The following is a 27,685-nucleotide window of genomic DNA, read 5'->3' on the forward strand; positions in this document are numbered from 1 at the left end:
TTGGGAGGGTTTTTTATTTGGTATAAATAGACACAGGGCCGGGGGGTGAAGGATTTGAGGAGAGGGGAGATGAGGTCCGAGCTAAGCTTCAGGAAGATGATCCGTGCCGCAACATGTGATATAGATTGGAGCTGGGGAGAAGTTGGAGGCTGGGAGACCAGCAAGGAGGTTAGATAGTGTTTCAAGAAGGGAGTTAGCTTTGGCAAAATGGAGGTCATTGGTGACCTTGGAGAAAGTGGTCTAATTATAGTCAAAGAGTTAAAAAAAGATGCATTGTAGAGGGTCAGTGAGATAGTTGAGTAAGAGGAGGTGGAGGCCATTGGAGTTGGGACGAGAGAGGGAGGAGGGAAGTGGGGTGAGAGCTGGATGATGCAGCTGGGTCCGGAGAAGGTGGTTTTGTTTTTAGGATGAGAGACCTGGGCATGTTTGAAGGCAGTGAGGAAGGAGCCACCAGAGAGGGAACAGTTAAAGATGGCATCAAAAAGGGGAGATGAGTGGGCCCAAATATATTTAGAAAGTGAGAAGGGATGAGGGTTGGGGGTATAGGTGGAGGAGGTAGATTCTGAAACCAGGTGGGATATCTCCTCTTGAGATAGCAGAGAAGGATGAGGGAGTGAATGAGGGGCTAGGAATAACCAGAGGAGGTGGGGGCAACTTTTGAGGAGGTCACCCCTAATGGTGTCAGTTTTGTCCACAAGGTAGTTGGCCAGGTCATTAGGAGTTAGAGCAAGGGGCTCAGGACACTGGAGAGTTCCGGAGGGAGTTAAGAGTCTAGACATGGGAGTCAATAAGGGAAGAGAAGTAGTGGTGCTGAGTGGAGGAGAGGGCAGAGTTTTAGCAGGTGAGGATGAATTAGAGTGATGGCTGAAATCGGCCTGCTGCCTGGATTTCCTCCAACAGCCCCATGCGGCAGAAGGAAGGAAGGAAGGAAGGAAGGAAGGAAGGAAGGAAGGAAGGAAAGAAGTGTACTGTGGAGGTGATCCAGGTGTGCTGCAAGATGGACAGAGGGAGTTGGGGGACTTGAGTGTTGGGGAGAGGACAGAGTGGATGGTGAGGATTTGTGCAGCAAGAGAGGCGAAGTTGGGTAGAGTCCACATGGGGCATGATGGCCTGAGATCGTGGAGAACATCCAGCAGCAGGACTTGCAGTTCACTGGGCTGACCATTGGTGTACACTCCATATTTGAGCTAGCAAGGAAGACTGAGTGGCCTAGTGTAAAGAGCACGGGTCTGGGAGTCAGCAGACATAGGTTCTAGTCTTAGCTCTGCCACTGGCTTGCTGTGTGACCTGAGGCAAGTCAGTTACCTTCTCTCTGCTTCATTTTCTTCATCTGTTAAATGGGGATGAGGTATCTGCTCTTAGAATGCAAACCCCGTGTGGGACAGGGAGACTGTTCAGCCTAATTATCTTGGGTCTACCCCAATGCTCAGCACAGTGCTTTTGGCAAACATTAAATGCTTAATGAATACATTGTTGCCGCCACTATTACCAGTACAGCCAACGTATCAAAAAGAGTCATCCAAGCCATCCAGATGGCTTGATGTCCAGCTTTTGGAGATGGCAGCAGCAGTCCTATGGGGCCAAAGAAGTCTGTTGACAAGTATTGGGGTGAAAAACATCTGGGCGCTTCCCAAAGATGCCAGAATGCCATTGCGACTGGATTTGTCCAAGAGACAAGGATTGGCTGATTGAAAGTAACTCAGAGACTTACAAGCTATTTGCAGTGAAGTAAGATACGTGTCATCCAAACCTTTTAGCTGCCCATGTTCCTGACAGGGAGACCTACAGAAATCCACTACATGATCTGCAGGTGAAGCTAAAAAATGTGCCCGCTCAGCTCGTGATGGTGGGAGGCTCAGGCTCAAAAGATTCAGGATCTACTGCCGATCACTACCAAACTGAGATTCATCCCCAAAGAAGTTCTTGTGAGATTCATCCCCAAAGAAGTTCTTGTGATCCCATACAGACTGCCGGATGGAGTCACCTTCATCGGAGGCAAAGAGAATCTTTTTGAGATGTCAAGACCACCACAGTGATCCTTTGAACACCCTTCCCAACCCTGAGGATGAAGCTTTTGAAGCATTTGAAAATTGGCTACAGTATGAAGTCTTGGTCATAACTCCCAACTTGGGAGGAAGTTACTTATGTGGCTGTTGCTACTCCCCTCTCCCTCTGAGGGCCATGGACTGGGTCTAATTCCCACCTGGGTATTCTTTCCCAATGCTTAGTACAGGGCTCTGCACACAGTAAGTGCTTAATAAATGTCATTTATTACTGCTACTATTACTATGGTCAAAGACCTGAAAAATGGTAAAGCATTTGGATGTGAAGCCATTCTTGAAAAATCTACCTGCATGGAGGGATATAATGCTTAGACATAAGTGCGGGTTTTTCTTCAGCATACTGAACACTGAAGAAAGGCCGCAAGACTTCAAAGATGGCATCACGATCACCATCTTCAAGAAGAAAGAGAAGATCGCTGACTGAAACTACTGAGACATCTCACTGCTTTCCCCTGCAAGCAAGGTTCCTTCTGGGTGGGCTTCTGAAGAACACAGTTAACAATTCACTTACTTACTGAATCCCCATCTAGCTTCAGCCCAGAATCCATCGCACCAGCCATATCTTTGCAGCCCAATAGATGCAGGGAGCAGCACCAAGACTTCTGAACTGCATTTGGCGTGCTTAAAAAAGCATTTGACACCAGCAGCAGACCTGGGCCCTGGCAAAGATTAAGTTCATTTGGCTGCCCTGAGAAGTTCACCAAGATCCTCAGGCTACTCAACAACTGTCCAGTAGGTCGAGTCAGAGTTGAAGGCATCTGGGATGACCCTTTCCCCTTCCAAAAGCAGGACTACGTGGTAAGTTGAGTACTGTCCAAACCAGGGGGTGAGAGGAGCCATCATCCCGATGGGATTGTCACCAAGGGGACAAAGCTGGTGGCCTTTGGGACACCCTTTTAAAGTAGAAAGGGGCAGCAAAGTGGATCCAGGAAGTCAGCTCCCTTGCTTGCCCCCCAGCTGGTAGACCACAGCCCCTGGCTGGCCCTAATGCCTGCAGTGTTTATCTCCACCCTATCAGTCTCCAGGGCCAGACCTGAGGCCCCCTCTCACCCCCAGGCCCCAAGTCCTGTGAGGAAAAGCATATGCTCCCTTCCCTCCAGAACCCCCAGACAGCTTGGAGGATGCTCTGAGTGCAAGACAGGTGTTGGGACTCTGAAGCTGCTGCTGCCACTTAGCTGGTCAGAGTAGCTGTGGTGGCAGCAGTGGTGGTGGAGGAGGAGATGGCATAGGAGCAGAGGGTAAGTGCCCTCTACCCTTTCTCCCCCTCACCCTGCTTTCTTTTTCCCTTTCCTCTTTTCCCTCCCTCTCACTCTTTTCCCCTCCTTCTCCCATTCTTCCTTATCTCCCCCACGTTTTTCCCTCCTCTTTCCCCCCTCACCCCTTCAAAACTGTAGCCCAAGTTTCCTCGCGCATTCAAAATGAAAAGTTGCCCACCCCACCCCACCCCCGTCTAACTTATTCCATACGTGTACCCACCTGGGGGAGCTCATCTTCTCGCCTGACTTCAACTACCATCCCTGTGGAGATGACTCTCAAATCTACCTCACTAGCCCCATCCTATTTCCTACTGCCTCCAGGATATTGCTACTTGATTGTCCCACTGGCACCTCAAACTTAACCTGTCCAAAATTGAACCATTTCCTCATCTTGGCACCCAAATCTTCTCCCCTTAACTTTCCTGTCACTGTTGACAACACCACCACCATCCCCATCTCTCAAACCACAGCCTGGGGCTTGACTCTTCTCTTTCTTTCAACCTGCAAATTCAGTCTGTCAGCAAAATCCTGCTGGTTCTTCCTTCATATCTCCATAATCCATCCCTTCTTTTCCACCCAAATGACCACCACACTGATCCAAGCAGTTGTCATAATCCCAACATCCATATCAGCTTCCTCGTGGACCTCTTGCTGCCCGGATCATATTTATAGAACACCATTCTGAGCACATATCTTCACTTCTCAGAATCCTCCACTAATTGCCCATTTCTCTGTGCATCAAATGTAAACTCCTGGCCTTGGCTTCAAGGCACTCAATCAGCTCTTTTCTCCACTATTTATGCTCATTTCTCTCCCACTACATGCCAGTTCACCTGCTGTGTTCCTCTCAAGCCAACCTACTCACTGTACCCCATTTTCATTTCCTTTGTCGCCAACCTCTTGCTCATACCCTCCTTCCTGCCTGGAATCCTCCACCCATACAGATCCGGCAGACCACTGTTCTCCCCCATCTCCAAAGCTCTTGGGAAATCCCATCTCCTCCAGGAGAACTTTTCTGTCATATCGTTTCACTCTGTGGCTTCCCCCTACCTGTGATTTATTTTTGCATCTGTCCTCCTTACTAGATTGTAAGCTCCTTGAAGCCAGGGATCATGTCCATTAACTCTATTGTCCTCTCCCAAGAACTCAGTTCAGTACTCTGCGCACAGTAAGTGCTCATGAAATACTTTTGATTGATTGACATGACCATACTTTGAGGATGCAGTGAAGGACCTGGAAGTTGGTGTCCGAATATTTTTCTGATCTACCCAGAAATGCTTTCGGTGCATTATCTTTCAGCGCATCAGCTTTCAGTAGCTGAAATGCTTTCAGTGCATCATCAAACATATTTGAGGTAGTCATCAAGTAATTGATGAAGACTGCTGTCTGTGCTCTAGCTCCCACACAGAAAGACATGCCAATTATTATTAGTTGCTTCTCGGAGAAAGCACAGTACTGTTGCCTGACCATAAAGCCTGAAGGAATCCAAGGGTATATACCCAGTACAGACCCTGGAAACCCTGAACACAACCGAAGTTTTTCATTGGCAATCAAAACTTAATGCTGTCACCAAAGCCTGCTACCCAGGCAGTACATTATTCAATAATGCATGGTTAGATAAAGTAGAAGACAGAATTGATTTGAAAAGTCAGCATGGCTTTTGGGCGACAGCAGAGTTTGGAGAAGTCGAAGGTCTACAATGTTGTAGTGCTGGCCAACCTTCTATGTGACTTTGAGGATCACAGGACTACAGGATCACCCATAGAAGGCACATTCGGCCTCTAGAGCAATTTCATCATTGTCGTTTACGAGCCATGTTCACCATCAAATTGTGAGATGAGATCTACCGAGTCTTGTTGATCCTGGAATGTAGCCAACTCACCAGCATTGAGGCAATGCTCATTCCATCACAACTTTGCCGGGTTAGGCAGTGAAGAACAAGTCGTTTGCTTACTTACATGGAAGTAGCCAATTGAATCAACAAGGCCGGCATGTCTTTTGGTGGCTGCCAGGTTGCGGCACCAAAGTTATACCTGAAAATCAAGACTGGTGTTGGTAGTAGCAAACCCACTGATCCAGTTATAGATGTCATATCCTGATTATTCCTCAGTTTCATCAGCATCACCACAAGCCATTTTTTTTTACATTGAAAGCACCACCAACAGAATGCTAGGGTGTAGTCAGCCTTCTTCATTGAAGTGGTGCTTGTTGTAGCGAACTCCACTGGATTGAACATGTGTGGAGAATAAATGCCAAACAATATGTTGAGTAGAAGTGGTGTGACCACAGTCAGGGTAGAGAGAAGAAACACTTCCAAAACACCTGAAAGCACAGTCTCAAATAATATGGTTTGGATATGTTTTAGAAGGCAAGTGTTGGGAGAAAGTGAATCAGGAAACTGAGTTACAACCAACACCAGGCTGACGTTGGTGTCAGCAAACCAAAGGACTGTATCCCTGTGTTAGTGTGAAAGTGACGGTTGACTGCTCATAGGGCTTTTCAGTCCCATTGCTCACACACGTGGATACTGATGCCATGTTGGAAAATGGACAGATGTTTATAAATGATCTGTCTAATTCTGGCTCTGCCACTTTTCTGCTCTGTGGCCTTGGGGAAGTCACGTCACTTCTCCGTGCTTCAGATTCCTCATCTGCAGAATGGGGATTCAATACTTGTTCCCTACTTAGTCTGTGAAGCCCAGGTGGGATCTGATTATCGTGTTTCTACCCCAGTGCTTAGTACAGTGCTTGGCACATGGTAAGTGCTTAACAAATGCCACAGTTATTATTATTGTTATTGTTATAATTATTATTAAATGTGTATTGTATCAGAGCCAGGCATGAAACGTACAATCTTGAGCTGATTTCCTGGCCTGTTGGAGAGAAGCAATCCCTGTATCCTCTCTCAGGCTACACAGCTTACTTGTGGATTGTTCTTCCTTTGTGAGCACTTGGTTCACAGTGTGCTGTGCTCCTGCTTGTCCACTTCCTCGGTGACCTCTGTGCCTGGCACAGACGAGAGAGTACCAGTGGCCATAAGCAAACCGATCATTCTGATCAATTCCTCACTGCAGGTTCTTTGTCCTGAAGTCTTAGGACTGAGGCTCATCTGTCGTTCTCGATGAGAGACTCCCATCATCTTTTGTGAGCCCATTTTAAAGCAGAAGGAGCAACAGGGATAGTTGTGTTCTAGGTACCAGGAGATTAGCTCCTGATCTGGACCAACATGCTACATATGTCAGAATGAAGGACACTTTGGAATCTTCCTTCCCAATTCCCCTTCATGCCCCTTGCCCCTGGAAACACCCTTGAGTTGACTAACTTTAAGAGGCAGGCAATCCCCTTGTAAGTTTTTGGGTCTCATAACACAGGCTCTGTAAGTTTCTCTATAAAAAAATCCAGAAGACTTTGAATGTGCTTCTTTTTGGCTCTCTAAATAAGAAATGGGAAATTTGAGAAAAGTACATGAGCAAAAGTGGAAGTGGTCTCTGTGAGGTTCCTATTGGCAGTCAGAATTTTTCTGAGACTCCCTGCCTCCGTCCCCACCCTCCTCCTCCTCCCCTTCCTCCTCTTTCTCCTTTCTCCTTCCCTCCCTTTTCTGTCTCGCCCCCCCCCCCCGCCCCGCCACTGTCCCATTTCTTATGTGGTGGCATAAGATCATCTCCCCACTCTGTCCTACAATGAAATGTTCTGTTGTCACCTAGTCTACTCTATGCCACTAATTTTGTGGGTGTGTCCCTTGTTATGCTCTACTGATGTCTCTTCCATCCAATTTGAATGTTCAGCAGGTCTGACTATAGTTGGAGCAATGCTTAATGCATTGCCAGTCCCTCACCAATCACATAATCACATCTCACACTTTTTAAACAGTGGTTATTCGTCAGCTTGTGTCGTGTCCCGTCCCCGTGTCCCCCCCCCCCCCCCCCCCCCCCCCGTTAAACCGTAATCTCCTCAAGGGCAGGGATTAACTTTTCTACTTCTGCCTGTCTTCCAAGCCCTAAGTACAGTGCTGTGCACACAGTAGGCCTCGGTCAATATGGTTGAAGAGGATGATAGGGATATAATGAAAATTTGAAGGAATTGCTCTAGGAGACATATTTTTCCTGAACTTTTTCTATTTGGAGGCTGCTTTACAAGACACATCAGTCTCGCCGCATTGTCTCTGTAAGGAGAAAGAAAACTCTCCAGAGCTTTTTCTCAATTGAATATAGAGCCAGGTTGAATAAAGCTGCCATTTCATTGCCTAAAGCTAGCTATGCTAAACAATAATCAGCTCTTGATAGTTGAGATAAAGTTGTTGATCCTGTTGGCTTAACTTCTGCCTCTTTTTTTTTATCCCTTCAAGGAACCTATAAAATCCAGAGCCCCACAGCTTCATTTGGAGTATCGGTTTTATAAACAGCTTGGCAATGCAGGTAAGGAGCAGCTGGAGGGCTCATAGGGCTGATCTGGAAACAGGCCCATCGGGAAGAACGGGAACTCAAGTGCATATATGTGCTATACAGCATAGGTCCAGTGATTTGCACCCAGTAAGCACTCCATAAATACTATTGATTGATTGAGTGATTGATTACCTTTTCCTGCCAACCAGGGCTCAGTTGCTCCTTCACCTGAACTGTTTCCATTCCCATCTCTTTGTGTTGGTTTAAGAGGCCAGGTTGACAGTACCAGCATAGTGGTCTGGATTGGGAAGGGAGAGGCATAGGGAGTTGGGTAATCAAGATTCTTGAGTTCTGTTTTCCCAACTCTGACCTAGCTCCACACAAACATTACAGGAATTGGTTCATCTTTGGACACAGGCTAAGCCACAAAATCTTAGCCACTGAACAATGCAATGAGAAAACCATTGTGGATGAATGCCTAACCAGGGAACCCCAGAAGATAACTGGGGCCAATTGGTATGGTCCAGCTGCCCATAGTGTGTTTTGGGGTGATTTTTTTGTTTGTTTCTTTTATTTTGTTGTGGAGTTTGTTTTTTGAAGGAGTTACAGGTTGGGGTGGGAGGGGTGAGGGTGGGGAAGTTAGAGCCAAGCATCATATAGTCTTTTTGGCTGTTCATTCTCAGTTTTCTTTGTGGGCTCCTCCTCTGCCTCCCACCCCCTAACTGTGGGGGTCCCTCAAGGTTCAGTTCTGAGTCCTCGTCTATTCTCCATCTACATCCACTCCCTTGGAGAACTCATTCGCTCCCATGGCCTTAACTACCACTGCTTTGCAGATGATACCCAAATGTAAATCTCCAGCCCTGTTCTCTCTCCCTCTCTGTAGTCTTGCATTTCCTCTTGCCTTCAAGACATCTCTACTTGGATGTCCTCTTGCTTAACATGCCCAAATCAGAACTCCTGATCTTCCCACCCAAACCCTGTCTTTTCCCTGACTTTCCAATCACTGTAGATGGCACCAACATCCTTTCTGTCTCACAAGCCCATAACTTTGGTGTTATCCTTGATTCCTCTCTCTCATTCAACCCACATAATCAATCCGTCACTAAATCCTGTTGGTCCTACCTTCACAACATTGCTAAAATCCATTCTTTCCTCGCCATCCAAACTGCTACCATGTAAATACAATCTCTCATCCTATCCCGCTTGGATTACTGAATCAGCCTCCTTGCTGACCTCCCAGCCTTCTGCCTCTCCCCACTCTAGTCAATACTTCAATCTACTGCCCGGATCATTTTTCTATAAAAATGTTCAGGACATGTCACCCCACTCCTCAGAAAACTCCAGTGGGTGTCCATCTACCTCCACATCAACCAAAAACGCCTCATCAGTGGCTTTAAAGCACTCCACCACCTCGCCCCCTCCTACCTTACCTTGCTACTCTGCTACTACAACCTAGCACACACACTTTGCTCCTCTATTGCTGACCTTCTCACTGTGCCTTGGTCTCGCCTACCTTGCTGCTAACTCCTTGCCCACTTTTTTTTGATAATAATAATAATGATGGCATTTGTTAAGTGCTTACTATGTGCAAAGCACTGTTCTAAGCGCTGAGGAGGTTACAAGGTGATCAGGTTGTCCCACGGGGGGCTCACGGTCTTAATCCCCATTTTACAGATGAGGTAACTGAGGCACAGAGAAGTTAAGTGACATGCCCAAAGTCACACAGCTGACAATTGGCAGAGACGGGATTTGAACCCATGACCTCTGACTCCAAAGCCCAGGCTCTTTCCACTGAGCCATGCTGCTTCCACTTTCATTCATTCATTCAATTGTATTTATTGAGCGCTTACTGTGTGCAGAGCACTGTACTAAGCGCTTGGGAAGTACAAGTTGGCAACATATAGAGACGGTCCCTACCCAACAGTGGGCTCACAGTCTAGAAGGGGGAGACAGAGAACAAAACAAAACATATTAACAAAATAAAATAATTAGAATAAACATGTACAAATAAAATAGAGTAATAAATACGTACAAACATATATACATATATACAGGTGCTGTGGGGAGGGGAAGGAGGTAAGGTGGGGGGGTGGAGAGGGGGAGGAGGAGGAGAGGAAGGAGGGGGCTCAGTCTGGGAAGGCTTCCTGGAGGAGGTGAGCTCTCAGTAGGGCCTTGAAGGGAGGAAGAGAGCTAGCTTGGCGGATGTGGGGAAGGAGGGCATTCCAGGCCAGGAGGATGATGTGGGCCGGGAGTCGACGGCGGGACAGGCGAGAACGAGGTACGATGAGGAGATTAGCGGCAGAGGAGCGGAGGGTGCAGGCTGGGCTGTAGAAGGAGAGAAGGGAGGTGAGGTAGGAGGGGGCGAGGTGATGGAGAGCCTTGAAGCCGAGGGTGAGGAGTTTCTGCCTCATGCGCAGATTGATTGGTAGCCACTGGAGATTTTTGAGGAGGGGAGTAACATGCCCAGAGTGTTTCTGGACAAAGACAATCCGGGCAGCAGCATGAAGTATGGATTGAAGTGGGGAGAGACACGAGGATGGGAGATCAGAGAGGAGGCTGATGTAGTAGTCCAGATGGGATAGGATGAGAGCTTGAACGAGCAGGGTAGTGGTTTGGATGGAGAGGAAAGGGCGGATCTTGGCAATGTTGTGGAGCTGAGACCGGTAGGTTTTGGTGACAGCTTGGATGTGAGGGGTGAAAGAGAGCGGAGTCGAGGATGACACCAAGGTTGCTGGCTTGTGAGACGGGAAGGATGGTAGTACTGTCAGCAGTGATGGGAAAGTCAGGGAGAGGGCAGGGTTTGTGAGGGAAGACAAGGAGTTCAGTCTTGGACATGTTGAGTTTTAGGTGGCGGGCAGACATCCAGATGAAGATGTCCTGAAGGTAGGAGAAGATGAGAGCCTGGAGGGAGGGGGAGAGAGCAGGGGCAGAGATGTAGATCTGGGTGTCATCAGCATAGAGATGATAGTTGAAGCCGTGGGAGCGAATGAGGTCACCAAGGGAGTGAGTGTAGATCGAGAACAGAAGGGGACCAAGAACTGAACCTTGGGGAACCCCCACAGTAAGGGGATGGGAGGGCGAGGAGGAGCCTGCAAAAGAGACTGAGAATGAACGACCGGAGAGATAAGAGGAGAACCAGGAGAGGACAGAGTCTGTGAAGCCAAGGTTGAATAGCGTGTTGAGGAGAAGGGGGTGGTCCACAGTGTCGAAGGCAGCTGAGAGGTCGAGGAGGATTAGGATAGAGTATGAGTCGTTGGATTTGGCAAGCAGGAGGTCATTGGTGACCTTTGAGCGGGCAGTTTCCGTGGAATGTAGGGGACGGAAGCCAGACTGGAGGGGGTCGAGGAGAGAGCTGGTGTTGAGGAATTCGAGGCAGCGCGTGTAGACAACTCGTTCAAGGAGTTTGGAAAGGAATGGTAGGAGGGAGATGGGGCGATAACTAGAAGGTGAGGTGGGGTCAAGACAGGGCTTTTTTTGGGGTGGGAGAGACATGGGCATGTTTGAAGGCAGAAGGGAAGGAACCAGTGGAGAGTGAGCAGTTGAAGATGGAAGTTAAGGAGGGGAGAAGGGACGGAGCGAGAGATTTCATGAGATGAGAGGGAATGGGGTCAGAAGCACAGGTGGCCGGAGTAGCACTTGAGAGGAAGGAGGAGAGCTCCTCTGAGGATACTGCTGGGAAGGATGGGAGAGTAGCAGAGAGTGTTGAAGCCACTCTTGAAGCCACATCTCCTCCAAGAGACCTTCCCAGAACAGGCCCCACCTTTTCTCCCACTTGCTTCTGCATCACCCTGGCTTGCTCCCTCTGTTCTTTCCCCCTCCCGGCCCCACAGCACTTATGTAGATATCTGTCATTTATTTATTTGTATTGATGTCTGTCTCCCCTTCTTTAGACTGTAAGCTTGTTGTGGGCAGGGAATTTGCCTGTTTATTGTTGTATTGAACTCTCCCAAGTGCTTAGTACAATACCCTGCACACAGTATGTGCTCAGTAAATACAATTGAATGAAGAATGAATATAGTGTAGAGATGGCCCTGCCAGATTGCCCAGTCTCAGACTAGGCTCAAAACCCCAGAGCCCTCCATGGATTTTCTCCTTTCAGATATTTGGAGCCTCTTGTCTCCACCTTAAGTCTCTGGTGAATCAGGATTTTTGCTAATTAACCAATCCCACTTACGTCCTTTCATCACTGGTTTTTCATCTCCTCCCAACAGGTGATACGAAGCCTCAAACACCACAGTTTGGTGCCTGTATTGCTCCCACTTATGAGTTTTATCTGGTTTTCTGGTTCCTGCTGCCTTTCACCTTCAGCCCTCACTTGGCTACAAAGATTCTTCTCAGTTATCGTCCCCCCTGGATCTCTCCATCTCAGCTCATTTTCTAAAACATATGTATTGTACAGTGCTTTGCACACAGTAAGCGCTCAGCACATACCATAGATTGATCAATTTTGATACCCGATTTCCCCGAAAGTCCCTGCCTTGGTTTTCTTGACACTGGCTTCCACCACTTGTTAAGGGCTTTGGGAACCACTGTCTTTCCTAGTCCTACGGAGCCCAAAGAAGCCACTAGGATTTTGTGACCAAACTGAAACATTAGTCAGTCCCCTCTCAGCTGCTAGACTCTGCCACTGGAAGCTAGTGATTTCTGTAATCTATCCCAAAATTGGGTCTCCTGAACCAATGCTACCCTCCTCCACAGTGAGCCCAGAGTCTGTGCCTGTCATGGCTTCCTTGAAGTTGCCTCTCTGCACCCCACTGAGTCAGATTACATTTCCCAGGAGAGGGACCCCTTTACCGTTTCCCCTTTCCCACTTCCCCTTTCCCCAGTGCGAGCTCCCTACCCACAGCTCCTAATGGCTTCATTTCTCCAGTGATAGGATCTGCTGCAGGAGCCCGCAAAGCTGGAAGTGACCCCCTCCTGCTCTTGCCTCTTTCAGAAGGGATTCCTCAGGTTTACTATTTTGGCCCGTGTGGGAAATACAACGCAATGGTGCTGGAGCTGCTGGGCCCCAGCCTGGAAGACCTGTTTGACTTGTGCGATCGGACATTTACACTGAAAACTGTGTTGATGATTGCAATCCAATTGGTAAGTTTACTAAACCATTTCAGTGGGAACCCAAGACACTTCTTTCCTCTCCACCTCATCCCTTCCTCCTAAAATGCCTGGAAAATGCATATTTAGCCCAGGGCCAGGAAGGGAAAAGAAAGGAGCAGTGAGGCCTACTGGAAAGGCCACAAACCTGGGAGTCGGAGGACCTTGGTTCTAATCCGGCTCTGCCCCTTGTCTGCTGGGTGACCTTTAGCAAGTCACTTCACTTCTCTGGACCTTGGTTTCCTCATTTGCAAATGGGGATTCAGTGTCTGTCCTTTTCTCTCCTTAGACTGTGAGCCCCGTGTGAGACAGGGACTGTGTCCAAGCTGATCAACTTGTATCTACTCCAGTACTTACAACAGTGCTTGACACATAGTAAAAGCACTTAACAAATACCGTAATAACAGTACCGATGATAAGTCGAGATGGGGAAAACTCAGCCTAACCCAGCCCTCGAGAGACACCATTAGAGAAGGAAAATGAAGCAGGTGCCCTAGCCCAGGGGAGGTCAATCCCAGTAAGGGTAGGAAGAGTCAGGGCATTGGGCCAGTGTGGCTAGCTTAGCAGCCGGTTAGGTAGCTGGGCAGTCCTGCTGGCTTTCTCTCTGTGGCTCCATTAGAAAGACCTGTGTTCTAATCCTGATTCCTCCACTTATCTGCTGTGTGACCGTGGGCAAGACACTTAACTTCTCTGTGCCTCAGTTACCTCATCTGTAAAATAGGGATGAAAACTGTGAGCCTCATGTAGGACGTGGACTGTGCCCAACCTATTTAACTTGTATCTACCCCAGCGCTTAGTATAGTGCTTGGCACATAGCAAGCACTTAGCAAATACCACTTAAAAAAATCAGGAAGAAAAGACAATGGCTTTATTGGACTTGAGAGCAGACAAGAATCTCTAGAGGGTGAGCCCAGGCACCTTGAAAGAGAAAGTGTGGTCTGGCTGTACACGTGGGTGGGGACCTGGCGAAGAGCCATCCCAAGGCCTCAGGCTCCTTAGAGACACGGAGGCCAAGTTGAGCTACAGGGCTGTCAATCTGGTATGCGATCCCAGCTCAGGTGAGCATGGGTCAGCAGAAACCCAGGGGACCCAGGTCAAAGTTTTCCTCTTCTGATCCAGATCATCTACTTCAACACCTGCTTTCCTCCCCGCACCCTGCCTCTTTTATACCCCCCATTTTTATAATAATAACAACTGTGGTATTTGTTAAGCACTTACTTTGTGCCAGGCACTGTACTAAGTGCTGGAGTTGGGTTGGACACAGTTCCTGACCCTCATGGGGTCCTGACCCTCACAATCTCAATCCCTATTTTACAGCTGAGGTAACTGAGGCACAAAGAAATGAAGTGACTTGCCCAAGGCCACACAACAGACAAGTGGCAGAGCCGGGATTAGAACCCATGACCTCCTGACTCCCGGGCCCATGCTCTATCCACCATGCCATGCTGCTTCCCTTCACCTTCCCCCATTTCCCTTTTGCCCTCTCTTCTCCACCTCCTGATATGACCAGGATTTTTTCAATTCAAAAGTAAGCCTGGAGTTAAGAGAAGGGTGGGAGGAAGGGTGTGCTCTGGAAGAGCAGCTGCTGTGGTGGACCCCTCTGGTAGCAATTGTGCAGCTTCCCGGCCCTAGGCTGTGAGTGAGGAAAGTTCCATGGGCTGTGTTTTCTTCCCCAACTTAGCAGGTTTGTTTGAAAAGAGTGACAATCAAGAGACCCAGAAGTTTCCATTTTTTTCCTCCATTCTTAATGAACCATTAAGGCCTCGCAGTTCCCTTATAGAGTATAAGACCCTCACCAGCAAAAAAGCATGTCTTGTGTTTCTGTCATACTTCCCACAAGTCTGGTACAGTGCAGTGCCCTGAGGAGGTACTCAAAAAAAAAAAACAGTTACCACTACTGAGCAGAGGAGAATTAACACATTCCTCAGATTTTGAATGAAAGGGAGTGAGGAAAAAGTAGGCAAGACAGACTCGGCAGGGAGGGATGCCCATTGTGGACAGGGAACATGTCTACCAGATCTGTATGGTACTCTCCCAAGCTATTAGTACAGTGTTCTGCAAATAATAAGCGCTCAATAAATTCCATTGAATGACTGATTGGTTCCCTCACGCGCGACCCCTGCCACCAAACTGTAAGCTCGTTATGAACAGAAAATGTGTCTACCATATCTGTTGTATTGCAAAGTAATGGTAATAACAATAATTGTGGTATTTGCTAAGCGCTTACTATGTGCCAGTCACTGTATTAAGCTTGGGGATGAATAAAAGCAAATTGGGTTGAACACATTTCAAAATAATAATTATAATAATGGTACTTGCGAAGTGCTTACTATGTGCCAGTCACTGTATTAAGCCTGGGGGTGAATACAAGCAAATTGGGTTGAACACATTCCAAAATAATAATTATAATAATGGTACTTGCTAAGCGCTTACTATGTGCCAAGCACTGTTCTAAGTACTGGGATAGATACAAGTTAAGCAGGTTGGACACAGTCCCTGTCCCACAGTCATTCATTCATTCAGTCGTATTTATTGAGCACTTACTGTGTGCAGAGCACTGTACTAAGCGCTTGGGAAGTACAAGTTGGCAACATATAGAGACGGTCCTTACCCAACAGCGGGCTCACAGTCTAGAAGGGGGAGAGAGAGAACAAAACAAAACATATTAACAAAATAAAATAAATAGAATAAATATGTACAAATAAAATAGAGTAATAAATATGTACAAACATATATACATATATACAGGTGCTGTGGGGAGGGGAAGGAGGTAAGGCGGGGGGATTGGGGAGGGGGAGGAGGGGGAGAGGAAGGAGGGGGCTCAGTCTGGGAAGGCCTTCTGGAGGAGGTGAGCTCTCAGTAGGGCTTTGAAGGGAGGAAGAGAGCTAGCTTGGCAGATGTGCGGAGGGAGGGCATTCCAGGTTAGGGGGACAGTCCCTGTCTCACAGTCTTAATCCCCATTTCACAGATGAGGAAACTGAGGCATAGAGAAGTGAAGTGACTTGCCCAAGGTCACCAAGCAGATAAGTGGTGGAGTTGGGATTAGAACCCAGGTCCTTCTGACTCCCAGGCCCCGCTGCTTCTCATTGTACTCTCCCAAACACATAATACAGAATTCTGCACACAGTAAGCGCTCAGTAAATGCCATTGGTGATGAAGGGGAAGGCTGGGGTTGGGGCAAAGCCAAGTCTAGGTGTGAGGTAGCTTCTCTTTTTCTCTGCTGGACCCCAGATCACACGGATGGAATACGTTCACACCAAAAGCTTGATCTATCGGGATGTGAAGCCAGAGAACTTCCTGGTGGGGCGGCCAGGGAGCAAGCGTCAACACACCATCCATATCATCGACTTTGGCCTGGCCAAAGAGTACATTGACCCAGAGACCAAAAAGCACATCCCATACCGAGAGCACAAGAGCCTGACAGGGACAGCACGATACATGAGCATCAACACACATCTTGGGAAAGGTAAGGGTCAGCCAAGGCCGGGGCACCCGGACTGAAGTGGCCATGGCCTGATCACCTGGGACCTAGAAACTGCCACCTGAGTAACATTTCCTGGGCCTCACTCTGTCTCCGGAGAAGAGTGGGAGTACCTAGCTCCAGCCAGAACCTGCACTGCTTTCTGAGGGGACCCTGGCTTTGAAAACCTTTGAGAGATCATGTTTTGATTTGCCCTCTGTGGGTGTGACTCCCAAGGGGCCTAGAGTGGGAGGGAGGATGGGGTTGATTTTTTTCATTTGACACCTAATGCAGTGACCCTTCCACGTATTTCTTTGCCAGAACAAAGCCGCAGAGATGACCTGGAAGCACTAGGGCACATGTTTATGTACTTTCTCCGAGGGAGTCTCCCGTGGCAGGGTCTTAAGGTAACGTGGAAGCTGACTGATTTTGGGGTGGGAAGGCAGGGATGTTGGTCTTGAATTCTACTCAGAGCTATGGAAGATCAGGACGGCCTGGTCTGGTCTAATGATGGGGGCCTCCTCCCCGTACAGCTCAGTCCCATGGTGGTGTTGGCAGCTTCTCAGGCGCCTGGCTCTGAAGCCTCCCTCAGCCTTGGTGGTTCCCCATTGGAGAGGGCCTGAGGGAGGAGAGTAACTGATAGCCCTCTGGGAAACTGAGGCCCCAGCCAGTACAGCTCCACTCTTTGGAAGTGACTCTTCATTCAACACAGTCAGATCAACGGAACTCAAGGCCCGGAGGCGAACATTTTATAGGTACCACAGCTGCGGTTCCCCTCGCCGGGGCGGAAAGTCTCAAGAGCTGTCTGGATGGAAGCTGCAAGAGCGAGCTTGACAGTGAGGTGGAAGTAGTCCTGTTCCCCACTCCCTGGATTTTCAGTCAGAAGAGTTGTGGGCAGTCTGGTGGGTCTCTCAACTCTCTGGGGAAGATTCAGTTCAGTGAGTGGTCTTATCCTCTTGGTCCCAGAGTAGTAGTAGTAGTAGCAGTAATAATATTGATTAAGCGCCTCTTCTGTGCTAAATGCTGGAGGGGAGAAAAAAAATACCTGGGTTAGAATCAGACATTGGTTCCTGGCCCACCAGGGGCTCACGGTCTTATAAGGTTGGGAGAGGTTTGGCAACAGGCACAAGAGGAAAGATGAAGTGAGTGAAATCCAAAGCCCTTAAAAGACAAAGCTGAGTGTCCCAACAAGTCTGGTAGTTCAGGGAACCTGGAAGGGCCTCGGGAGCTGCTACCCAACTCATCGAGTGTCCGCTCACAACCAGGGCTTCCCAACAATCTAAAATTTGTAAAGGCCTCACGCTGCCACATTTTACATCCCTCCTGGCTATTGTTGACAGCTGTCCTCTGTCGACAGTGGTCCAGGGTCCTTGGAATAGAACTTCCTCAAAAACTGTGACCACCCTCCCCCACCCCACCACAGTGACCCAAAGAATGATCTGATTCATCAAAGTGTCCAAAGCAGTGCCACTTACTGGAGGCAGGTTCGTGGGAGTGCAACCGGCCCACACGGGCGCCTCAGGCCAGGGGTTCTCCTCAACTATTGGAACAGAGTTGGGAGGCATCTACTACGTCCTCCCTCCCTTGCTCCTTTCAATGTCCCACGCTTCTCTCTGGTTCCACCTTGGAGGCAAGTTTCCCCCATCTCTAACGCCACTTCTTGGGGGGCACAGGGCATTTCTGAGGCATGTCCAAATATTTTGGGGTGTTCCCTGGTTGCAATTCTGGGCTGTCTTTGCAAGAGGTCATGGCCAATTCAGCCATCATAACCTCTGTGACTGGAGAGCCACTTTATCTGATCATCCTGTGAGGGTGGGAGAAATCTTCTTGTTACTCCGTGATGGCTGCTATCAGTCATGCCCCGACATTCCCTTTAGTTCTTTTGTGTCTGTGGTTCTGACACTCTTTATAGAGATTATGGGATCATCTTGTTCTTGTTCCATCCAATGGTCCTTCGAGATATTCTCTTCTGGTTCCTCTGCTGCTCCTGCTGCCACCACCACCAGTAACTGTCCTGATCTGATCTTCCTGCCTTTTGTTCTTCATTTATTCCTGGGCCACTGCTTGCAACTGCCCCACCCTGAAGCAGCATGACGTAGTGGGTAGAGCACTGGTCTGGGAGTCAAAAGGTCATGGGGTTCTAATCCTGACTCTGCCACTTGTCTGCTCTGTGACCTTGGGCAAGTCACTTCACTTCTGTGGGCCTCAGTTACCTCATCTGTAAAATGGGGATTGAGACTGTGAGCCCCATGTGGGACAGGGACAGTGTCCACTCCGATTTGCTTGTATTCAGCCCAGCGCTTCGTATGGTGCCTGGCACGTAGTACGCACTTTACAAATACCATTATTATTATTATTATTATTCTGCTCCTTTATTTTCCCCTACAGTTTACACACCACAAATCTCACACCACGCTAACAGCGGTCCTGCAGGCACAAGGCATATCAATCCATCAGTAGTATTTATTGAATGCTGAGTTTGTGCCAAGCACTGTACTAAGCACTTGGGAAAGTACAATAGAGTTGGTAGACACGATCCCTGGCCTCAGAAAGTTTACAGTCTAGGCAGGGGACGGTACGGGACAACAGATATTAAAATAAACTTTGGATAGGGAAAGCCACTGGGGATAAGGGGGTAGGGTGAGTACCTAACTACTCAGGGGGTGAGAAGAGATTAGTCAGGGAAGACTTCTTGAAGGGCTTTGAAGCCAGGAAGAGTAGCAATCTGCCAGATGTCAAGAGGGAGAGTGCTCCAGGCAGGAGGGAGGGTGGGAACGGGAGAGATGAGAGTGAGGCACAGGGAGTAGGGAGACATTAGAGTAACTAAGCATGTGTTCTGGGTTGCAGGGGGAGAGAAGCCAGGGTAAGTAGCAGGGAGAGACCTGATTGCATGTCTTAAAGCCGATGGTCAGGAGTTTCTGCTTGATGTGGGGAGGGATAGGCAGCCAATGGGTGGTTTTTGAGGAGTGTGGTGACATGCACAGACTGATGCTCTAAAAAAAATGATCCAGAGTGAAGTATGGACTGGAGAGGGGAAAGGCTGAAAGCCGATGGTCAGCTAGTGGGTAGATACATAAGTTGAGTGAAAGAAGACAGGGTAGCTGCTTGGATGGACAAGGTTCTGGAGATGTAAAGAAAGAACCGAGGAGATTTGATGGCTGACATTATTTGCATTGAAAGAGAGGAAGAGAAAGAAAGATCAAGGATAATGCCAAGGTTTCAGGCTTTTGAGGTGGGGCAGATGGTGATGCTCTCAGCAGTGATGAGGGAAAGGTCAGGAGAGGAGAGGGTTTCTCAGGAGCAGGGGCCCTAGGTGTCCCAGTGGTCAGGCGACAAGGGATCCTGGTGATTTGGCTCAACTGTCCAGTGGGGTGGGCCACTGCATCTTAAATTCCCCATAGCCATGCACAGGGACTGTTGGGGAGAGAAAGGGTAGAGGTTAAAGTTTAGTTTTCAGTTTGGGTCCCAGTATCATCCTCTTGTCGATTGAGCCCCAGGAAATCTACCCTTCCATAGAAATTCTCCTGGTTCTGAGTATGAATTTTGAGTCCCACCAGAGGCCTAAACAATAGCCATGTCCAGTGGGCTGGGGCCTGGAGAAAGTAGTCAGTAAATCTGGTGAAGGCTATATTGGTGGAAGGGACAGGGGCAGATTGCCTGATCATTCCCTGACCCAAGTTTCCATCTGGCCCCACCAATGTGTGGCTGCTAGGCCACTGGCTTCAGTCAAGCTTTGTCTCCAGAGCCTGGAGCCTCTGGGCTGCTGCTGCTGCAGTTTGACCTACTGATTTACTCCTTCAGGCAGACACACTAAAGGAAAGGTACCAGAAGATTGGAGACACCAAAAGAGCCACACCAGTGGAAGTCCTCTGTGAAAACTTCCCAGGTAAGAGCCCCATTTGAATGCATCCAAGAAGAACGTTTATCCTGAGGCCCAACAGATCCAGTAGCATCCATCCCAGCATGCTCTCCAGTGCCTATTTAGAGGGGACTTTGTCCTGAGCTGGAGGCACCTGTTTTCCCAGCATGCATAGGGAACCAATCTGGTCAAGGCCAACCTGCACTCTTTGGGGCTGGCCTTCTTCTGTGTGCTCTGAAGTCCAGGAAATGCTGTACACAGTAAGACCGTCCCCCGCCCCTCCCCCCCCCCCGCCCGCAGCTAGTCTGCCAGTGCCTTCCATAGTCCCTTCATCATCCCCTTAATAATAATAATAATGGCATTTATTAAGTGCCTAGTATGTGCAAAGCACTGTTCTAAGCACTGGGGAGGTTACAAGGTGATCAGGTTGTCCCATGTGGGGCTCACAGTCTCAATCCCCATTTTACAGATGAGGTAACTGAGGCACAGAGAAGTTAAGTGACTTGCCCAAAGTCACACAGCTGACAATTGGCAAAGCCGGGATTTGAACCCATGACCTCTGACTCCAAAGCCCGTGCTCTTCTCCACTGAGCCACGCTGCTTCCACTCCAACTGGAAGGCTGGAGAAAGCAAGGGGAAGTAAGCAGAGGAGAGAGCCAGTCTGGTTGTTTCACCAAGAGCAGTATGACTCCTGAAATACAATTGGGTTTCTTAGGCCAACGTTCTCCAAATTGGACCAGCTTTATTCATGATCACTCAAATTAGAGGCACCTGAGGCATTGTTGCAAACATTTTCAAACACACTGGATATGATTTGGTCTCCTGTGTAATTGGTTGGTAAACAGGGTCCCCAGCAGCATTGCCAGGCAGTGTGTCTGTGTTTGACCCTTCAGCCCCATCACCCTCCCATACCTCTGTTCCTCCTATCTTGTGCCCTGGATTGTTTCCAGTTGTGAGCTGCATTTCCTGAGCCTGGCTCCCAGTGCTAGGCTGGAAACGTGACTCCACGGTGGCCCTTCCATGCACTTGCTTTTTCCCCTGGGGTTCCCAACAGTTCCCATCAGGCTTCTTCCTGTGAGCCTGAGTGCTGACCTCAATCGGGCTGTCTTTACAGAGGAAATGGCGACATACCTGCGCTACGTGCGGCGGCTAGATTTCTTCGAGAAGCCCGATTATGACTACTTGCGGAAGCTCTTTACGGACCTCTTCGACCGCAATGGATTTGTGTTTGATTATGAATACGACTGGGCTGGAAAGCCGTTGGTATGTGCTGCTCATCAGGCACTCTTGCTTTGTTCCCTAGAGGCAGCCTGGCCCAGGACCTAGAGTCCACATACTCAGGCATGTTCTGGGGCTCCCCAGCCAGATATTTGGTGCTTCTTGTGGGGAAAAGAGAATGCTGCGGAACTTCTTCCAGCACTTCACTCCCACTTCGCATGGACCTCCCCTCCCTTCCTCCTCCTACCCTCGTTAAGCGAGACCCTAGTTCCCCTATTGCCAGTGGCAGTTTCCAGCTTCTGTACCTCTGCTTGCTAGAAGGGCAGGTAGCTGTTTAAAGAAGCCCAGGAACTGTAGAATGGACAGGAAAGCTGTTGGAAAATCCAGACAAGGCTGACTTTTCAGCCCCTGTAGCTCAACCCCATCCTTTGACTCTATCTAGATTAAGCAGGCCCTACTAGTTGGGCACAGCCCATTTGCAGGCTCTCGGAAGTCCGCGGACATGAAAGGATTTGGTCTCTGTGGGGTCATCCCTGGAGCTACGTCTGCTGGCATGAGAGAGCTCACTCAGGCGGACTGCATTGACAGGGCCAGGGAAGATGGCCTGCTGGAAAGTGGCAATGCGCCATCTTGAACTCTTGGCTCCTGAGGAAAGTCCTAGGAAAATCAGTGGGTTTCACTTTTCCAAACATTGAAGTTTGAGGCAAACCCCCAGCAAAATGTGTACAAGTGATGCGCTTCCCCCTCCTTCTACACCCACACACCTCTTTTTTTTTTCTTTTCAATCGGGCTTTCGCATCAATTATCTCATTTTCTCTTCCCACAGCCCTGTTGTGAGGTAGAATCTCAGCAGGAGTAGGTTGAGCTTTGAACAGCACCTGGGCTGGCCCATTTGTCAGATGCTGCTGCTTTTCCTTCTCTGACCTGTGATTTCATTGCTTGATTTCTGTGGCAAGCTCAGCTTGGCTCTATAAAAGTTCCAGGCTGGAGCTGGACTTGGGCCTCAAGGAGACAACTCCTAGTCCCCCGACTCAGGCTCCTGGCAGAGCAATGTGGGGAGGTCCAGCAGCCTGGGACAGGGAAAACACCATATGGATTTTTGGCCAGGTTTCTCCAGTGATTTCTCACTACATCCCCACTTGGGCACCCTGCAACCTCAGAGCCAGATTCCTACCCATCCAGGAACCTTGAGGACTTGGGGACTGGGATTGAGTCGGCGGGGGAGGAGGAGGCAGAGAGAGGAGGAGGGTGAAATGACTGATAAGGAGACCCTCTGATGGGATCTGTGGCCAGCAGTCAACTGTTGCCATCTTCCTTCTGTGGAAATTGCTCCAAGGCAGCGGCAGCCCTGGGCACACCAGGTTTTTGCCCCTACCCAATCTCTTCTTTGGTGTCTGTTGACCAAAATTCTGAACCCAGCCCCAGATGGCTCACCCGGATGGCCACTCACCTGTCCCTCTCCATTGTGTTCTTGTGTTCCAGCCGACTCCAATTGGCACAATTCACAATGACGTCCCTGTACAGCCACCCAACCGGGACAAAACACAGCCACACACCAAACATCAGGTAAGAAATGAAAGAGATTTTCCCAACTCCCTCAAAATCCAGCCCATAGAATGTTCTCAATGTTTCCTATGGGATTTTGAGACCCTATCGTCAAAATGGTTGGTCATTGTCCAGCAGCACTGACTGAGACCTGACCATCCACAGACCATTGTTCTAGGACCTGAGAAATCTAAGAAGGAAGTAAAAGACTGGTCCCTGCCCTCAAGGCAGCTGCGGGGCAGGGGATACCCATCTAAATGGGTGTTTTTCATCAAATGGATGGAGGTGGTGGGGAAAACTCGGCTCCTGCCAACACTCACTGTGTGGGCCAGGCCCTCTTCCATCCAGAAACCCAGAACCTGAATTTCTTTCCAGGATGAGGCCTCAGCTTTGGCTCAGTAGAGTCTGTCAGTTTCTCCCACAGCAAGGTAGTTTGCCTCTCTCTGCCTCATATTTCAGTGACGAGGATGGGAGTGGACAAAAGTAGAGGATGAGGCATCAAGACCCTCAAAGGGAACAAGAGAAAGACTCCAGAGCAGGGAGGCAGCAGGGGTTTGAGAGGCAAATGGCTCCGAAATTCCCTCCAGGGTATATAACCTCACAGTCTGTGAGTCTTGGTTTGAGATGATCCAGATCCTGCTTTGGGTGAGGGTCTTAGAGGTTCAATCTGAGGCTGAAGGGCTTTGTGACTGGTTTCACTGGGCAGTTCAATTTTCTGCTGGCCAGTCCCCTGACAGGTACTGATGTGTTACCAGATGCTTCTCTGTCCAGTGTACATATTTTCAGTAGCCAGCCTTTCTCCGCCACGGCTCCCGCTGTTGAGTTCCGTAGCTCGGATGCAGTGTCTGTGTTCACGTGGACCTGATAGGGGGAACACAATGGCTCTGAAGTGATTGGTGGGGTTAGAGCACCCCAGAGAAACACTAGTTTCAGGCTGATCCTGGCCAGATTGGGCAGACTTCCTCAAAATGGCAGCTACAAGATGTCATCACGTTCCTTTGCAGGCTGACATGACGCATGTGGCATCATGTGTGCCTCGTGATCTGGGTTTTTTCGAGGCCCGTCACTGGCCACCTAAGCTCTATTTCAAAAGTAGCTCTGGGCCCCCAAACAGATCCATTGAGGTTCACTTCCACGACACTTGTGGTGTGTCAAGTTGCTGTGGGAAGACTTTGGGCTCAGTTTTGCCTACCTGCTGGAGGGTGGAGTTTTCCGGAGGCAGGCCTCATGCTTCCAGCCCACAGTCCCTCAGCCTTTGGGCTCCCAGGCCTGCCTTCCCACCCACCCTGCTTCCCACGGAGCCACTAGCCTCATGGGGACAATTGCCCATGGGCCCTGATAGCAAAAATGAGAAATGAGTACCGTTTTTCATTGCCAACTTGGGCCCCCATCCCTTCCCTGCATCTGCTTTGGCACCAGTGAGTGCCTGACTGTGGTGTTCACTTGGATTTCTAAAACTGGGGGGGTGGGTGGTTTAAGAGGTTTTAAGGGAGTTTGGAAAAACCACCCAGAGAAAGCCTCCAGAAGGCTGCCTACCTCTTCCTCAGTTCCCTTTCCCATTGGGCCTGGCTGAGTGAAGGGTTTCATTCAGCTGTGATGAACAAGGCTGAAAGGGAATGCCAGAAGCAATCCTATCTCTGAGATGAGTCGAGGGCCTATTGTGTGCATGGGAGACAGGACAGAAGTAGACGGTGTGATCCCCACACTTGACGGGCTTTGAGTCTAATGGGGGAGACGGTAAACAGAAATCGCCAAGGATATACACTACCAGAACGATTGCAGATGGAGAGCGGGGCGTTCTGGGAGAGATGTGTCCGTGGTGTCGCTATGGGTCATAAATGACTCGACGGCATAAGACAAGATCAGAGTAAAGAGTAAGAGACCAGACCTAATGGACATAAGGGAATAGAGAGAAGAATCTTCAAGTGACTAATGAGATGACAGACCTGGGAAGGTGTGGAGATTCATCTCTGAACTTTATCATCATCATCAATCGTATTTATTGAGCACTTACTATGTGCAGAGCACTGTACTAAGCGCTTAGGAAGTACAAATTGGCAACACATAGAGACAGTCCCTACCCAACAGTGGGCTCACAGTCTAAAAGGGGGAGACAGAGAACAAAACCAAACATACCAACAAAATAAAATAAATAGGATAGATATGTACAAGTAAAATAAATAAATAAATAGAGTAATAAATATGTACAACCATATATACATATATACAGGTGCTGTGGGGAAGGGAAAGAGGTAAGATGGGGGGATAGAGAGGGGGACGAGGGGGAGAGGAAGGAAGGGGCTCAGTCTGGAAAGGCCTCCTGGAGGAGGTGAGCTCTCAGCAGGGCCTTGAAGGGAGGAAGAGAGCTAGCTTGGCGGATGGGCAGAGGGAGGGCATTCCAGGCCCGGGGGATGACGTGGGCCGGGGGTCGATGGCGGGACAGGTGAGAACGAGGTACGGTGAGGAGATTAGCGGCGGAGGAGCGGAGGGTGCGGGCTGGGCTGTAGAAGGAACTTCACAACAAGCTCTGGGAGTGGGGCCTCTCTCAGTGATGGTAGTAGCCCGCTTTCCACATATGGAAGAATCTTAGAACCGGATCCATATTCTCACTACTCCTGTGCTGCAGGCTTGCTCGGGGTTTCTAGCCCAGCTGGGATGGGTGAAAAAACAGAGTCGAACCTTCCCTTGGGGGCTTGGAGCGGGCAGCAAGAGCAAAGGGGTCTGGGCCCTGGGCTTCCAGCTTCTCTCGATCTGGGTGGTGGACCTGGGACTTACTCCTCAGGGAGAGAGGCCCCTTTAGTTGCTATTTTTCATCTGGATCCCCACCAATCCCCTGCAAACAAGCTTGGTTCACTGGTGCTGCTAGAGCTGAGCCACCCAGATCTGCCCCAGCTAACTACAGAGCCAACCAGGGTCAGAGGACCAAGCTGGGGAAAATCATGGGAGGACTTACTGTTGATTGATTGATAAGTGTTGCAGAGCTAAGCATCCCTTATTGAATATTTATTGAGTGCTTACTCTGCACTGCACTGTACTAAGCACTTGAGTGACTACAGTAGAGTTAGTAAAAAAAATAATGCTTATTAAGCACTTACTCTGTGCCAAACACTGTTCTAAGCACCAGGGAAGATACAAGTTTATCAGGTTGGACACAGTCCCTGTCCCACGTGGGGCTCACATTCTAAGTAAGAGGGAGTAGGATTTAATCCCCATTTTACAAATGAGGTAAGTGAGGCATAGTGAAGTGACTTGTTTAAGGTCATACAGCAGAGCCAGTATTAGAAGCCAGGTCTGTTGATTTCCAGGCTTGTGCTCTTTCCACTTGGCCACTCTGCTTCTCTGTAGACATAAAATCCCTGCCCTCAAGGAGCTTGCAGTCTAGCGGGGGAGACAGACACGAAAATCAATTTCAGGTAGAGGGTAAGTGCTACAGGGTTGGGAGAGAGAAGCGAGTACCTAAAGGCTTAGGTGACATGGAAGTATTGAAATGGCAGTCGTGGCGGAAGATGAGCCTGATCAGGAAAGGCCCCCTGTAGATGTGATTTCAGGAGGGTAGGGAGTAGGGGGGAGATTGGTGGTCTGCTGGATGTGAAAGCAAGAGGAAGTTCCAGGCAGAAGGGAGGGCATGAGCAAGCGATCAGTGGCCAGAGGAAGATGAGAACCAGGCATAGTGAGTGGAGCAAAGTGGGCAAGCTGAGGCATGGTGGGCTAGCAGTAAAGAGCCCTTTAGACTGTTAAGCTACTTGTGGGCAGGGAACCTGTCTATCAACTGACTAAGACTCTCTGTGTACACACCTGCCAGCCAGCCCGCCAGCCAGCTTGCAAGCTAGGGAGTTCTGTGCAGGGACAGCTGAGCGAGGTGCAAGCTTCTGCCCCCTCCGGGGAAAGCATCTCCAAATAGGTGTGGGGGAGGGAAGATCCAGCCGGAAGCCCAACCCCGGGTAATTAAACCAGGCTTGGCCTTCCCCAAGCTGCCATGGGATTGCGTGTATTGTGGCTGTGGGGCCCTTGGCCTTGGTACCCTCATGGGTGGATCCTTGCCAGGTAGGGCCCAGGCTGGCTCAGATTCTCAAGGTCAGAACAGGGTGCCAGGCTTAGGTTGTGAAGGGACAGGGGGCAGGTCCCGGGGATCTGAGGCAGAGTACGGGATGGATCTGAACCTTTCCTTCCTTTCCCTTCCCTTCTTCCCATTGCCCTCCTAAACTCACCCTCTATTCTTCCAGCTGTATCATTTGGCGTACCTCACCTGGCTGGCTTCTTTTTGGGGCTGACTTGTCCTATGCTGCTCCTATGGGTCTCCTTTGTCTGCCTCTTCTTGCTCCTTGGGTCATTTCTCCTCTCTGCTGTCCAACCCCCAGCTGGGGTTAGTGCTCTGAAGGAAGCAAAACCTGGAGTGGTGAGAGGCTAGTGGCACATTAGGCATAGACTCCCAGTGTGATGCTAAGCAAGCCAGTTCAGTCATTCAGTCACTTCCCTTTCCAAGGCCTTGACTTCCCAAGTCCTGCTGGAAAGCAGGCAGCAGGCCTTAAAGGGAATTTGAAATAAGCTTTGCCGCCTTTGCCATGGTGGGTTTGGGTTTCAAGGAATCTGGGGCTGATGGTGTTCATGCAGTTTTTGGTGACTGCAAGAGGGAAGTGAAGTAATATAAAGGGTTATTGCGAGCAGCTTTGAATTTCCACCAATTCATTGCCAGAGCCCTTTCAGACATCAGTTCAGTGGCTTCCTTGGAACCTCTCAGGGCATCTCTTCAGGACTGTCCCACTCACTCTAGCTCTGCCCTCATTTGTATTCCCCAGTCTACCCCTGTCCTGA

The 27,685-nt window shown here is 49.3% G+C and overlaps 1 protein-coding gene across 6 annotated transcripts in view; it reads left to right on the forward strand.

Moving 5' to 3' along the window:
• The window catches only part of CSNK1G2 (casein kinase 1 gamma 2), a 121,909-nt gene that overhangs the window by 91,536 nt on the left and 2,688 nt on the right, over positions 1 to 27,685 (forward strand). For 2 of the 6 annotated variants that reach the window (XM_038770644.1, XM_038770649.1), the window contains 7 exons: positions 7,664 to 7,733; positions 12,571 to 12,785; positions 16,023 to 16,257; positions 16,573 to 16,658; positions 20,053 to 20,137; positions 21,225 to 21,373; positions 22,811 to 22,894. In XM_038770644.1, the coding sequence (XP_038626572.1) occupies positions 7,664 to 7,733; positions 12,571 to 12,785; positions 16,023 to 16,257; positions 16,573 to 16,658; positions 20,053 to 20,137; positions 21,225 to 21,373; positions 22,811 to 22,894 (924 nt within the window). Of the gene's footprint in view, positions 1 to 2,690; positions 2,862 to 7,663; positions 7,734 to 12,570; positions 12,786 to 16,022; positions 16,258 to 16,572; positions 16,659 to 20,052; positions 20,138 to 21,224; positions 21,374 to 22,810; positions 22,895 to 27,685 lie in introns of those variants that run through there. The other 4 variants (XM_038770647.1, XM_038770648.1, XM_038770645.1 and 1 more) reach the window with 4 other exon arrangements.

This window comes from Tachyglossus aculeatus, chromosome X2 (genome assembly GCF_015852505.1).
Source record: "Tachyglossus aculeatus isolate mTacAcu1 chromosome X2, mTacAcu1.pri, whole genome shotgun sequence".
In the NCBI taxonomy this organism is placed as follows: Eukaryota; Metazoa; Chordata; class Mammalia; order Monotremata; family Tachyglossidae; genus Tachyglossus; species Tachyglossus aculeatus.